At 41.3% G+C, this 16344-nt stretch overlaps 2 protein-coding genes across 2 annotated transcripts; one reads left to right on the top strand and one right to left on the bottom strand.

Annotated features, from left to right (window-relative positions):
* Positions 1-3281: 3281 nt before the first annotated feature.
* Positions 3282-8619, bottom strand: LOC135494069 (prostaglandin reductase 1-like). The gene is given in 7 exon segments (XM_064781817.1): positions 3282-3659; positions 4487-4551; positions 4554-4603; positions 5347-5508; positions 6430-6501; positions 7660-7705; positions 8511-8619. Coding segments are annotated over 7 exon segments (660 nt in total). The 3' UTR covers positions 3282-3503.
* Positions 8620-10568: 1949 nt separating this feature from the next.
* On the top strand, positions 10569-14860 carry LOC135493153 (polyubiquitin). Its single transcript, XM_064780139.1, has 2 exons — positions 10569-10652; positions 11837-14860. Exon 2 carries the CDS (start codon positions 11844-11846, stop codon positions 13443-13445), a length of 1602 nt encoding a protein of 533 aa, XP_064636209.1. The 5' UTR covers positions 10569-10652; positions 11837-11843; the 3' UTR covers positions 13446-14860.
* Positions 14861-16344: the final 1484 nt, after the last annotated feature.

The raw sequence follows: 16344 nt of genomic DNA, 5'->3' as shown, positions 1-16344 counted from the left end.
TATATTTAAAACAACTGGTTATGTCAGGATGCATAAAGCCTTGTTACGACGAGATCTAAGAATCGCAACTTTGTTTTATAATTCTTCAAATCATCACGTCAGCCTGGCGATTCTTCCCTAAGCCTTGACGACGACCTTCCAAAAGTTATCTTGACCCGTGGTGAAAGCACTGAGGAAAGCCTTGGACATGTTCTCAAATCCGTCCACCACACTTTCACGGAGCTTCAGTCACCTTGCCCTGAAATCAGAGTTACAAATTGATCAGGTTTCGGTCGAGTCCTGCAATATGATAAGAATGTTCATACATCTACTAGTAAATCCATCGGAGTTTAAAATTACCTTACGTTCTTCGAACAAAACTTGGCAAGCCAAAATGGAGGACAGCTGTATTTCCCTCTCGGGCTTGTGTCCTAGTGCCATCAACAACACCAATCGTCTCCCTATAGGCTGTTTATACAATAATGATGGTCAGAGATAAAGATAAAGATGAAGATCATGATGTTCATGATTTATAGGCGCTGATTCGTCAGTCCGAAAGTCGATCGACCGAAAAATCGGCACGGCAATATATCACTGTTTCCTCACCTCCTTGTATAATTAACTTGACCATCTTGTCCACTAGTTCAGCTGCTCTATGACCGTAATTTGGCGAAAAAACGCCTTTGATGGTGATCGCATTGCAGATAAGAGCCAAGCCGTTTAGGTCGACTGAAAAATACACAAGGCTTTTAAAAGGAGTGGATAAGAGGGCTAAGGGAAGGACGCGTGTACAGAAAAGAATAAAGACGATAATGGAAATGACGTTATGTCGTAATAGGGGGTGACGTGATACAGAAGACGGTGGCTTCAGTCACTTGGGGTGAAGGGAAGGGCACATGTATGGAGAAGAAGGTGACTGAAGTCACTTGATCCGAGCCTTTCAATATATGTGCGAATGTTTGTGATATTTCTCCCTTGCAGAGGTTACAATAAATAAATAAATAAATATTTGAAAGGGAAGGGCACATATACGGAGAAGAAGATCAGAAGAGCATGTGCATGGAGAGAAGTGGATAAGAAGTCGTGGATGGTATACGTTGACATGAAGTCTTGTCTAGCGGGCTTGTGTGGTGCACTGACAAATAGTGTACCAACTGAAAATGGTGACGTGTGTTTCAATGATATACTCCAATACTCACTTTTGTTCCTTTGCTGGGTTGTTTTATTGTACTGGGATATTTCTCCAACGACACAGACGCGGCCATCCTTACGTATGGCGTTCAGGACGGTAGCAAAGGTAGTCCCTCCAACCTATAAGAATAGAATATCCACGTAGACCCACAATTCACTACAATGTTATCACATGCCTCTGACGTGTAAAGTAGAGAGGGGGAAAAGCCCAGGAATGAAAATGAAGTCCTGCCATTTGTTGACTATTTTCGAACATGTAATACGAAATTAAGACAGAGGCTTTTCCACCGGGGATACATTTTACCTCACCCTCATCATCAGATTTTCTCAACACCATGGCGGAACCTGTTTTTGTCATGCAACTTACGTGATCAATAAAACAGTCAACGCCGTCTGGAGCAGCCTCTTTTAATGTTTCCGCGAGTTTTGTCTTCTTGTGTAGAGGGGTTTTAAAGAAAGGTTAAAAGAAGGGTGGAAGTGGGGGTGGTCTTGGTCCCTTTTATCAGTTGGATGGTTGGGGCGTGTGTAATTCTTACGCTTGTGAAATGGTAAGTATTTGCTCCAGCAGTGGGGACCGTGATCCGTGGGGATATTCTTACTCTTGTGAAATGGCAAGAAGTCAGGGACAATGATCGGGGAATAATTCTTTCTTTTGTGATATGGTAAGAAGGGTTTTGCTCAAGGAGTCACACAATGTCCTGAGTTCAGCAGATGTAAGCGTGCTCTGGTGGCTTACTGGAAGCTGTGTAAACAGCAACACGTGTAATTGGTACCTGTGATAGATTAGTAATCTATTCACAGCAGGAGGTCGTATTGAGACAAGTCAATATTTCCAAAGAGTACCAGTGGTGTTGTTTTGAGATTAATGAAGAAACAGACAAACTGAGTCCTAAACACGAGGTAATTCTTGGTATGAGGCTCTGCTAAACGTATTCAAAATGGGGGGGTGGACTTAACTCAAAGGTAAAGCACAAGCTCTACAGTAGAAGAAAGGGGCGCCTTCAAGAATCGTACCTCTTCGCTAGGAATCAATTTATGTAAAAGGTTGTTAGTATAGCACACAATATTATCAAGCTAAGATTCAAATATGTTTTATAATTTTATTGAGGAGAATTTACAATAGAAGGTGGGGAATGAAACAGAAAGGCCTGAAGATCAACTGGGCTGAATACCGCTATTAGTTGTTGAAGCAGCAGGTATAAATTATACGTACACGTAATAGTAATTATTTCTTATCATAAGTAATTTTCCGTGGGAGATCACTTCAAAGCCAAAGCGTAATAGTAATCAAGATGGTGGCTGATTGAGTAGGTATCAACATAAGAATGATAATTATGGTGTAGAAAATAGGTGAAATCGGCAGACTTACGTGTATTTCCTCCAAGTGAAATGGAATGATTTTTAGTTATCCGAAATATGAGAAATACGGGAAATCGGGGGTTTCGGATCTCAGTGTCCGTTTAACTCTGAGTATCCGTCCAAGTGTCAGCCTCTTCCTGACTTAAAGTCGTCTCCCTACCAGCTTAACTTCCTTTAAGCCACTTGTTGCCCCTTATATACCCGTTTTTGTTCAGGAATTTACCTGTTTTTCCAGGAATTTATATGTGTAATTTTAGTCACTTTTACTCATCAGATGTATACCTATTTCTGGTTTAAACTGGCTTTTTGAGGTGATCTCCCTGGGATTGCATCACATGACTCATTGTCTTTCACAATGATTGGTACATAATTTGACCACATAATTTATGGTATTTCTTAACAGATAAATATTTCGATCTTAACGGCAAATTATGACAAGTTATATAGTGGTATTGGATACAGTACTAGTTGATGCTACTAAACGTATCTCACTTAATAAAACTGTTTCTCGAAGCTTTATTTTGCTTTTGACATACATGTATATCAGTATTTCTAGATATTGCTCAATTAAAAACTTGCATAGATATTACTCAACGAATTAGTCATGGTTTCTAGGAATACATTCCTTAGCATGATGAAATATGCTGTGACGATGATTTTGTTCTTTTAATAGAAATGTGTTGATTATATTTATGTAATGATGCACCTGCTAAGGTGAGTAATGTTTCGACTTGGATGAAATGAAGCCCGAAAAGCGAAAGGCCTAAATGGTAGCATTGCAACATGATACTGCTTCATGACACGCAAACAAGCGAGGGGTCTGAGAAGGACTCTAAGCAAACATCAATAACAACTTTCATATCGTACAAACACCATATCATCAACTAAGGTCGAAGGTCTTTTAACTGGAAGTCCTTATTGGGAGCCCTCACTCGTTCGCGACATGAAACAATATTTGAACGAAAGGAATATATTTACTGCAGTTCATGATCAACGTGAAGAGATTGTTCCATAAATACTGGTATAGTGCGCAGCACTATACACTTGTAGTTGTAGGCGTAATCTACTCCCAGTTCTTTCAGCCAGGCACACTTCTCATCGGTTCCAGCGTATGCAATAACTTTGCAGCCCTTCAGATATGGAAAAACATTACGAAATAGCGGGAGACATTCTGGGTGGTGTCCGACGCGACCTTAACTATAGGCCACCAGCACATAGTATATATTTTCTCATAATGTATTTTACAGAGTGGCTACAAGTAAGCCAAGTGGCCAGATGATCAATGTGTTGCAAAGTGACCATTTTTGTGTCTCTTTTATAGTGAAGAGGCGCATTTTTTAGGTCTCTCTTTATCACATGAGTAGCCTTTATAAGCCGTGTACTTGTCAGCTCGTCCCCATTAAATCCTATCCTGGCGTGCCACAGCCCCCTTTACAGAAAACACGATATAGGTTTTGCTGTTTTCCTAAAATGGTGAAAATGGATGGTGCGTTTTGCAGTCGCGTGCTGCAGGAGAGCACTGTGTAATTATGATGAAATGCTTCAAAAGTCCTGTTATGCCTGAATACCGCCTGGAATGTTAGTTATTTGGTTTGCAACATCATTTTGGCCTTTTTTAATAATATCAACTAACCGAATTCAGGTCGATTTTGAAATAGGAACTCCTTTTATAGATTTTACGGGGCGGAAAGATATCCTCTCATAGGCAGTAAAATCGGCAATTGTCCGAAATTCTGACAAGTCTCATGAAAACGCATATAAAACAATTTCGCATCATTAGAACTGTTTCAAATTCACATATGACATTGAAAAGATATAGGACTACACTCCTGGTAAGTTAGATGAAAATCTCAGGTTTGAAATTAAAATGGATGCATAGATAATGAACAAGGAGCGTATAGCAGATGTAATTGTGTACTATTTATATAGCCCTCGCATTGAAATCCTTCATACCTACCACAGCTTTGGCGATTTGAACTGTGAGGTAACCAACAGCTCCTGCAGCTGTGTTCACTACAATGACTCGCCCGCTTTAGGTTGGCAAACATCCATTAGGGAATAATATGCTGTCAGCCTGAAAAAAATACCATACCACTCGTACTTTTTTAATCGACAGAGTCCGGCTGTCATGGCTATTCAAACCAGGTTAATCATTACTGTGCAGGTGTGAACCTGTGTGAACCTGTTTTAAACAACCAAGCCTTAACGAATTTGGTATTAATAACAACGTCAACTCGCCTGTTTCGGATGCTGCTATCAAGCCGGTTTTCCGATCCCCACGATGAGCGAAAGAGTACGACAACGGTCGTGTCATCAAGTCATGTGCTAATTCATGGCGACACTCGTAAATCATCTTCTATACTTAGTTGTCCGAGAAATCGGGGAAATTTTCAAAAGTGGTCGTCGATAGAGTACATTTACATACTTTTTACAACTACACGTCGTTTGTAACTTTTTGGAAGGGTTGCGAAACCGTCCTATTCCATACGACAAAGTACCAAGAACGAAGGTCTCTGATGTCATTTGGTCTTGTGCTACACAAGATTAGTCAGCAATTATAACGAGTTCGACACTGTTGCGAATGTATGGTCGTTGTTGAGGAGCAGGGTCCTCACATGCACCTCAAATTGAGTCTGTGTCGCCAATAAAGTAACAGACATTGAAGCTCAGGATGCGCATCTACTGGTTTGTTACAAAGCAAGATGATTTAATGTGATTCAATGTGATTTAAGACACTGGCCAGTTGACGTCGACGTCGACGTACCAAAGTTTACATTTGTCGTTTTGGACGAAGACATTTTTTGGTAGCTAATATACCCGGGCATACCCAATGCTCCAAGGGCATGTGATGGTGACAGGCCATCGACATCTGGTACGACGGTCATATCAGTTCCATCGCTGATGAAGTGCGTTCTCCATCCTTTAGAACAACTTACCATTGTTCCAACTGGAATTTTCTTATTCTTACTCTCCGTGACTCTGTAATAGACAATCCGGCCATTATGGAAATGGTAGAATTATACTAAGGAGTATAAGTTTATACAATTTTAGGCTGACATCATACATTGTACTTCACTGCTCCCAAGAAATGATAGGTACGAAGACAATTACTAATTTACGCATTTGTTTTCTCCGTTCTGAATACGAATCCGCACCAATTATCTTGCAGAAATCTCATCAACTGCACATCTCTCACCGACGCATAACTCTCATCAACTGCACAGCTTTCATTGGCGGCAAGTGAGGGGAGCAGGTCGTGAAACATCACTACACACGACTGATGGCGGTTGTCACAGCGACAAAAATGAGTACAATTTTAGCCTTTGTCTTCAAATGAATTAATGAACATGTGTTTATTATTGAAACCCTAAGCCGTTCGTTGGAAATTTGAAATTTACTTGAATTTAGAAATTTCCAATTGTGTAAATACGTATGATATATTAGTATATATTATGTACTTGTTCAAATAAATTTAATCATGCCGTTGTGGTGACATATATACAAATATTCCATAGACCTGATTAATATAAAGTTTCAGCAAATTCGCACAGCATTGTGAATAAGTGCATTTCTATTTTCCTGGACCACCAGTATTACGAACAGCGTACCCCTTTAATTCACGTTTAAAATTTGTAATTCTAACGTTATAGTTCTAAAATTTTCTACACTTTAAAAAAGGCTATTAGGACTACTAAGGACCTTCGCTAAATTGTCTCTTGTGGGTTTTATACGGAGACTCAGTGTGGACACGCCTGTTCGACAAGTGTAAATTGGTTTATTACATTTGTTACAACAAGATTACGTATACATGTATATAAAGACCTATAGACAAGACGCAAAAAATGAGGGCGAGGCATTTGAGGAAAGGGTTACATGATTTATGTTAGTGGTACGACCTACCTGGCCACTTGGTTCAAAAAGGGATGTATCGACGACATGACCTCACCACTCTTATGTTGAAACCCAAACGCTCTGAAAGATCATTATGTATACATTTATTAAGTTTCATCCACATATTTAAGGACAATTGGTGATATACCAAGATTTGATAAAGACTAAGAATTCGGAACTTCAGATATCGCGAAAAAGTCGTGCGTTTCTTTAAAAACGTTATGAACATGTAGAAAGTACCGTTTCAAAGGGAAAACGGTTTAAAACTTTATTACAGGTACGTCGCCAATATAAACCTTGTCGCCGATGTACGCGTTTCACTTCAGCCACGATGTGTATGATGTAGAGGATGAACTGCCGGCCAAATTTGGTATGTTTATATATGCATGTATGCGATTCTTTGTTGGTATTGCCGACGCCCAGTTCTCATATTATTTCTTCCTCTCCCATGAGTAATTTTTATTATAAATGTATTACTATAAATGTTTTTTCTTTCTATATTTCAGTTTAATACCTTGCTGAGAACTTTGAGCAAATAAAACTGCGAATTACCGACCAGTATTCTCGACTTCGTTATAGTTTCAACGCAGTTGCAAATACCAAGAGGCGGGGTATGTTTATTACCAGAGTCTTTCAATGAATTACTTAAATAATTTATTAAAAAATTATTGAAATAATTTATTGAAAGATTATTTAAATAATTTATTGAAAGATTATTTAAATAATTTATTGAAAGATTATTTAAATAATGTATTGAAAGATTATTTGAATAATTTATTGAAAGATTATTCAAATAATTTATTGAAAGGTTCTGAAAGTACAAACCACTGGTGCCTGGATGTCGCTGAACATGAAGGAGATATAGGGCATTTAATTGAATTGACAATTCCTATTCAGTTTGCGGCGTGTTGGGCTTGAATGATTGTGGGTACTTGTATTGGACATGCATGAACATAATCATACACAGGAATGTCTATAAATCAATGTCTGTTTCGTAGGGGCGTATCATATGAGGACAGTTGATTATTGATATACATGTATACATCTTTGCCCTTTTTGCGCAGTGATTGAAGGGGAATGTTATTATTTCTTCCTGGCCAGTATGAAGCATTTTTACTGAGGCAGAGTTAAAGGTGTGGATATTGGCCGAAAAACCCCCAGAATGTTTAATTTCAAAAGCTCAAAAACCTTTATTTCTATGAATTTGATAAGCCTATACATGTCCATGTATATACTTACTTCATATATGGGTCAACGGCGAGGTAGACGGCTTCTGCGAGGAATTCTGGATCAAAATAAAATCATGGTGTTTGGGTTGTTACATTGTTTTTTTATAAGTGCTGCGAAAAATTATTCTTTTTTAGGGTTAGTCGACACGGATGGCTGGGAAAGAATATCGGTATATACCGTAATAATGTTCGAGAGGCTGAGAACACCGACTTAAAGGACCATTGGCATTATTAAAGTGCACTATTACTCAGCTGTCGGCTGCCCAGTCGCCACCTATTCTATAGTAGTTTCCATCAACAAATTGCACAAAAAATGGAAAAATTCAAAGTCTGACTGAATTATCGCGCTTTTCCGATGTTGACTCCGATTTGACCCAACTTAGCTCTCCATGCATCGAACCTTTCCACGTGGAACGATGCGCTAGTTAGGCGTTTCCTGGAGTTTCCTGGGCAACGGACTGCACCATTCTTCGAGTTGTAGGAACAGCTTGCTTCGGCCATCACGGTTTCTGAACGCAGAACTCGAAACGACAACGTTTAAGTGTCCATGGCCGGATTTCTCTGTACTCCCGGCCAGGCTGCGGGGCTTTCCGTAGTAAGAGGCCGGTCCACTGCGTCCAGAGTTTAGATTCCTCTACAATGCGGACGCTGTGGACCAGCCTCGTACTGTCGCCCGCTCCCTTAGGGGGAGGACGATCATGATGACGAAAATGACTGCTATAGGAGTCTAAGATTCATTAGGATACTACATGAGACACATGCAGAAAGTAGGAACATCGGAGCGAAACCAACAGTTTTCATGAAGCGGCTTTTCGTTTCCATAAATTCAGATCGAAAATAATACAAACTTATATACTCTACCTCCATCCTCAGGATTCGATAAAGTTTGCTTATCGAGGATGAAATCCTTTTTGCTCACTTGGCCGAGGAGAGGTCCCCGTACTTTCCATAATTTCGCAACCACGCCCATTGTCTAAGCCTTTCCAAACGAACAAATTATTTCCAGAGCTTTGGGTTGTTGCTCCAGACTGTCATATGAGTCGGCCAATTATTCCGTCTAGTCGCAAGCGCCTCGATCACAAATCGAGGTCAAGATCTTGCCACTGAATTCTTGTTAGCATTCAGAGATTGTCAGGAAGGTACTGTCCACAATGAATGGTCAGCCCTAGCAGACGACAATAACAAATTTGAAAACTCAGGCAGATTCCGTTTCGTTGGCACTCTACATGGATTTGCTTGTAGATATTTCTAGATGATAACTTGGACACATCGGTTGATATGTTAGTGTTGGTGTAGCTGTCCTGCATAGAGAAAGCAGTGTTGTTGCACTTATCAGGCCTGAATAAGACATAAAGTTTGAACTGGTGACGCACTATTTGACGTAGAATTTGTGCCGCTTTGACCCCGGATTTTGTTTTCTAAAATTCAGATGTACATAAAATTGCATTTCTCATGGTGGTTAGCTTATGTGGCAAAAACAATTTCCCTCAGAGTATTTTGAGAGCGAACTTTACAGAACTCGCGAATTTTTTGCCTGATTTTTGGCCACCTAGCAGGATCTGGGGTAGTATCAAATGTGGTGCCACTTACTGGTATTGAAACTAATTAAATGCTTAGAAAATGCCCTAAAAAGTTACATTAGGACTCTTCCTCCATAAAATTGTGCAGGTAAGGCCCAAAGGGTATCTGGTGCCAGTTGATTGGTCTCAGCATACATCGGTCATGCCCTGCTTGTCAAACCTGGTGTCGGTTTGACGACCCGCGGCTTTACACACGCGTTTTTGGGTGTTATCCATTCAACGGACAAATAGACTGCTTTGCCATTACCAGCAATGCTGAACTTATTGGCTCTTCCATCATTTGTCCAAACGAATTACCTTAATGTACACGCAATGTACTACAATGCATTATAATGCATAGGCGAAGTCAAAGGTAGAAAATGAGCCGATAGCATACGTTAATCTTTGGGGTCTCTAGAACATATTCATCGAAAAAAAATTCAAGATTGTGAAAATTTTTCCATGTCCACATGGGGGTTGAAGTTTCCAGTGAGGACCAAGTCAAAATCCATTAGAATTTTCAACCCCCATGTGGACATAGAAAAATTTTCACAATCTTGAATTTTTTTTCGATGAATATGTTCTAGAGACCCCACAGATTAACGTATGCTATCGGCGCATTTTCTACCTTTGACTTCGCCTATGCATTATAATGCATTGTAGTACATTGCGTGTACATGTACATACATTAAGGTAATCAGTGTGCGCAAATGATGGAAGAGCCAATAAGTTCAGGATTGCTGGTAATGCGCCGTTTTGATCCTTTTTGATCCTGATTTTTTGGTAAAATGTAAAGGTACCCAATTGCCCATCTCATGGTAGTTACACTCTGGACGCAGTGGACCAGCCTCTTCCCTCACCCCATAACCACTGCGACAAGTGGTAAGTGTTAAGGTTCCACAAGCCAGTGCGGAGAATATCTCTAGCTGAAAAACGAGTAGGCCCAGGATAGTAGGCCAGGGATGCGAGGCATGTTCTGGAATCCTTCTGAGGTCAATCCTTTGTCCATAACCACTATCACCTATACATTTTTAGATCCGAGTATATGGGTAAATTGGCAACAGTTAATTTTTTTGCCTGTTTTTTTACCATTTTGCTGAATCTTGGCTGTATCAAATTTGGCGCCACCTACTGGTATCAAAACTAATTAAATGCACTGTGCCAGAGAATGCTTCTTTAGGACCCTTCTTCCATAAAAATGTGAAGGTTTGGGTATCTATCTGGTGCCAGTAGTTTGGTTTCAGCGTGTATGTGTGTCACACCAGGCGCAGGCACTGGTTTGACGTCACGTCTGATGGATTTATTAAAACTGTGGAGTGAGACCTCACGTCGGTAAAACTATGTGGTGAGACCTATTGCGGAGTGATACATACAAACAAACATAGGCGAGCCCCGTAACCTGTTAACGACGAATTGAATTTTCTCTCGAATTCCATCAAATTCAGTAAGTTTCCTTTTCGATGAAACAATATTTTCATTTGAAAGACCAAGACTAGTACCTAAAGCACATACCTAATTAGATTAGTTATCATTTTGTGTAATCTAACTGGTGTATTTTTCAGTTTTTGTTGGGGGAGAAAGTCGACGCCATTGTTGTTTTTCTTTCCTACGTAGTCTATTGTACGTCGTGTGTCTGCGCACACTCTACTATGAATAATTTCCGTGTATTCATGCGCGGTGTCCCTCGAGTATAAATCGTCTCGACCGATGAAGCCAGAGTTATAGCTGACAATGGCTGAACTGTCCGACTCCGAGAGCTAAAAATGACAACCTTGAATGCTTGAATTGATCCCTGGGAACTCCTGAAAATAAATATTAAAAGCTTTATGATTAAATAAATAAATTAGAAGGCTAAAATGACAATTTACATAAATTAAATATCAATGACGTCATCAGTTGTCACTCGATATCACATGTCATTTAATCATTAGCAATAGCATACAATGATAAACATGAAAACTAAGATTTTGCTTCTCGTACCGTAATCATCAATCATAACATAAGCCTCCTACTCCTAGTCCTACATGCCGTGCAGATGCTGTTAGCCAGTATTTTATCAAATCCTCAACCACCTTGTCTTGACAGAATCATAGAGTTGGTAATGGTTTTACTGTTGACTTAAAGCACCCGACAAATTTTGCTGCCAACCGAACCTAGGCAGAACTGAAGTGAATTCTCAATTGTGTTAAAATATGGCGACAGCAGTCGGCACCTAGCCTAAAAAAATTGTTGCGGTGAACGCCGATTGTCCCTATCATATCATACCAGACGTTGGCAGCCACTGCTGGCCACAACAAACACTGAAACAGGCAGCCAACAAAAGACTGCGCGGTTGCATATGGAATGTTCTTTTGTTCTTTGTGCCTATAGATTTGTTTTTGCCCTGAACGGCCCCCTCCTACTACCCTACTCTTTCAATGTCCACTTCTTCTATTTAGCGTTCACTGTAGACGGATATCTTTGTTTACAACATGACGTCATTCTGACTTCGGTCAGCCACTGAACAGATAGCAATTTAGTTGTAGTTTGCAATGTGTGGTTGTCATTACTCTACTATGCTATTTGCTACTAGTTACACATATCTATAAAGCCCCATTGTCTTAGGATTCCCTTCTTTATATTTTTCAGAACAAGGATGCAGATCTTCGTGAAGACACTGACTGGTAAGACAATTACCCTTGAAGTCGAGGCGTCTGACACCATCGAGAATGTCAAAGCTAAGATCCAGGACAAGGAAGGAATCCCCCCAGACCAGCAGAGGTTGATCTTTGCCGGTAAGCAGCTCGAGGATGGCCGAACCCTGAGTGACTACAACATCCAGAAAGAGTCCACGCTCCATCTTGTCCTTCGTCTCCGTGGTGGTATGCAGATCTTTGTCAAGACCCTCACTGGTAAGACCATCACCCTAGAAGTCGAGGCATCCGACACTATCGAGAATGTGAAGGCTAAGATCCAGGACAAGGAAGGAATCCCCCCAGACCAGCAGAGGTTGATCTTTGCCGGTAAGCAGCTCGAGGATGGCCGAACCCTGAGTGACTACAACATCCAAAAGGAGTCTACACTCCATCTTGTCCTTCGTCTCCGTGGAGGTATGCAGATCTTCGTCAAGACCCTCACTGGTAAGACCATCACCCTGGAAGTCGAGGCGTCTGACACCATCGAGAATGTCAAAGCTAAGATCCAGGACAAGGAAGGAATCCCCCCAGACCAGCAGAGGTTGATCTTTGCCGGTAAGCAGCTTGAGGATGGCCGAACCCTGAGTGACTACAACATCCAGAAAGAGTCCACGCTCCATCTGGTCTTGCGACTCCGTGGAGGTATGCAGATCTTTGTCAAGACCCTCACTGGTAAGACCATCACCCTGGAAGTCGAGGCGTCTGACACCATCGAGAATGTCAAAGCTAAGATCCAGGACAAGGAAGGAATCCCCCCAGACCAGCAGAGGTTGATCTTTGCCGGTAAGCAGCTCGAGGATGGCCGAACCCTGAGTGACTACAACATCCAGAAAGAGTCCACGCTGCATCTGGTCTTGCGACTCCGTGGAGGTATGCAGATCTTTGTAAAGACCCTCACTGGTAAGACCATCACCCTGGAAGTCGAGGCGTCTGACACCATCGAGAATGTCAAAGCTAAGATCCAGGACAAGGAAGGAATCCCCCCAGACCAGCAGAGGTTGATCTTTGCCGGTAAGCAGCTTGAGGATGGCCGAACTCTGAGTGACTACAACATCCAGAAAGAGTCCACGCTCCATCTGGTCTTGCGACTCCGTGGAGGTATGCAGATCTTTGTAAAGACCCTCACTGGTAAGACCATCACCCTGGAAGTCGAGGCGTCTGACACCATCGAGAATGTCAAAGCTAAGATCCAGGACAAGGAAGGAATCCCCCCAGACCAGCAGAGGTTGATCTTTGCCGGTAAGCAGCTCGAGGATGGCCGAACCCTGAGTGACTACAACATCCAGAAAGAGTCCACGCTCCATCTGGTCTTGCGACTCCGTGGAGGTATGCAGATCTTTGTAAAGACCCTCACTGGTAAGACCATCACCCTGGAAGTCGAGGCGTCTGACACCATCGAGAATGTCAAAGCTAAGATCCAGGACAAGGAAGGAATCCCCCCAGACCAGCAGAGGTTGATCTTTGCCGGTAAGCAGCTTGAGGATGGCCGAACCCTGAGTGACTACAACATCCAGAAAGAGTCCACGCTCCATCTTGTCCTGAGGTTGAGAGGAGGACAGTAACCTGTCAAGAAAAGGGGATGTCTTGATATTGTCTTTTGTCTTTTTCGGTGCCCATTGTCCTTTAATACCTTACACCTCTACAGTAATCATCATAAAATTAATCCAAATCATGATCGGGGAGTGATGATATTTAAGTGTCCCATCCTGACATTTTTTCTGCAATAGAATATGAAAATCAAATCGAAGAAAGGTTTTACATTTGTTTGTTTATTTTACTGCTTGCGATATCATGGCTGTACTCTTAAAGTAATTCTAATTGAATGAGTGAAACGGACGGCAGTTCCAATGTGATCTTCTTTCAATCGGAGTGCTGAAAAAATGGACAGCTATTCCTTTTAAACCAACATTTTATTACAGTCCTGTCGCACGACAATCTACCATAAATTTCAACATTGCCGTTATGTTGACACTAATGACAGATATTCAAACACTATGGGCCAAATTCATAAAGGGTGTTTAGCTTAAAACAGCGTTTAACTACTAAATAGACAGATTCTGGCCCTTCATGTGAATCTTCACAGAATATGAATAGGCCCTGTAACTGATTAGAGAGAAGTTGTACATGTCTAACCCTTAAACGCCCTTTATGAATTTGGGCCTACGAATACCAAGTTTAACAAAATACCAAGTTTAAACAAATTTGTCCACATAATAAGTGCACTGCGGCATCGTGTTAAGTAAGTTTGTTTATTATAGTGTCGCCCCTAATGAAAGGTCCAGCCAGCTTTTTGGCTCATGACAGAGACACTCTTTACTTCCAAACACGAACTCTAATGCCAGGCACCTGGCAAGAAGGCAGTTTGTACCCTACATATTAATGAGCTGGCGGCTAACCAACCAGCCGCATCGGAAAGAGGTTACCAACAGGCCTCGAAGCTTCGACCTTCTGTCCATGAGGTGGACGCCTTTACCACTAGGCCATCGAGGTCGGCATTATGTATGGGTGGATTTCTATTTAACAGGACCACAAGTAATTATGAGCGGTGTACCCCTTTAAAGATTACACCCAGACTTATAAACAGTGTTTTAAAACTCAAGTTATGAACATCATATCATGTGTAATTCCTTGCAGTCTAAACTCCACAAGAGACAATTGCTGACATTCTTCGCCTAAGTTTATGTTGTCTTCCAATTTCCATTAGATAACGGGCATGATTGGCCATGGCCCGAATGGTGCGTCTTGGATTGCCCCTGATTTGCTCCCAAGTTGTGCAAAATTATTGGTCACCTTAAGGATACTTCCGTTGTAGGCTTTAGAATTGGAGGTTGTCCATTCTAGATTTAGCAGTTCAGCGATGTAATTTAAGTTTGACCCGAATGGAAATTGTGGAACATGTTTTGATTATTCAAGTGTAAGCTCAAATTTTATTCTATCCATGTGGCAATGAGGATGAAATAATATTGCTGTAACACTAGATTCTTTTCGAGTAAATTTGTGAGCATCTGCATGGTACACTGGCTGTTCTACTGAAGATGTCCATGCATGACTGGATCTATAATGTTTGACTCGTCCAGTCTTGCAGAACATGAACCCTAGAAGTATGCCCCCAGTGTTCTTTCCCATGTCTTCCATTGTTCAAAGTCTTCTTTTGGCTCTGCTGGCACCACCATTTTGGCTGGAACTGGAAATCCTAAAGCAATTCGAACCCTTTCAAATTAAAGCGAATGCTTACTTCAAGAGTGGGAGTCTGTTCTCTATAAGACAAAGAACAAGACTCCCTATCTTGAAATGGGGATTCACTTGGTTTTGAATTGAAAGAGTACTAATTGCTATAGGATTTCGCATTCTAGCCAAAATGGTGGTGCCGCTGGTCAACCCTTGAACAGTTATGTGTACATGTACTTTATTAACACAACACCAGTTGGCTATAAACCATGTTGACCATGGGAATCCAGCCTCTTGGGCCTACAGGCACTTCGTGAATATTCACCTTGCCTGGGGTTCAGGGGCCCACACTGGAACTGATGGAAGAGAAAAGTTGGGTGATTCTCCATAGATTTCAACATTGTGTGGATACATGTGAGCTAACATGTCGTCTTCAAATTTTTTTATAATAGTGTAATGAGGAATACCATTATTGGTTGACTCAAAGAAGTTTCTAAAGTGTTGTCCCAGGTGTCCTATACGGTTGTCCTTTGGTGCTGTTGGTTAAGCCAGGTTGTGCTCCGCTTCTCTACTGGTTGTGGCTTTTGGCCTGGAATGTGTGCTTTCATCCATCCAAGTGGAAGTTGTGTCATCCAGTGAACCTCTCTATTATGGACTCCCTCGGTACTGATAAATGCTGACCTTAATTGAGAGGTGTCTTGATTGCAGAGGTCAAATTGAATGGAAATAACCATTTGGGACTCTGCAAATACAGTGTTCTTGATAGAGAGCGTGTCCTTGATGTTTCTGCTGTTCCACTGTATTTCGGAACCCATGGTTCTTGCCCTTACCCAGAGATTCCCAGAAAATCCTACCTTAAACGGAGTCCAGACATGCCCTCAGGTTTGGCTGGCGCTAGTGGACAAAATTCAGAATTATGCCACGGCATAAATAGGAATTGTGGTGCACCATAAATCAACCAATCAAAACATCGGATCTCGTGAATTATGCCGCGGCAGAATTCAGAATTATGCCACGTCATAAATAGGAATTGTGGTGTGGCATAATTAGACCAATCAGAAGGTGGCAATCGTTTTATTTATGGTGCGGCATAAATCGCACTTCCTTCCACAATTCCTAGTTTTGCCGTGGCATAATTCACGAGATCCGATGTTTTGATTGATTGATCTATGGTGCACCATAATTCCGATTTACCTCCGTCCTCCATAATGATACACCAGTATGTTATGAAATGACTCTCATTGTGGGATGAGGGAATCCTTGCACTTTGCGCTATCTTCATGTAGTGTATCA

Source organism: Lineus longissimus, chromosome 9 (assembly GCF_910592395.1).
Source record: "Lineus longissimus chromosome 9, tnLinLong1.2, whole genome shotgun sequence".
Classification (NCBI taxonomy): domain Eukaryota; kingdom Metazoa; phylum Nemertea; class Pilidiophora; order Heteronemertea; family Lineidae; genus Lineus; species Lineus longissimus.
This window is presented reverse-complemented; position numbering and strand designations above follow the sequence as displayed.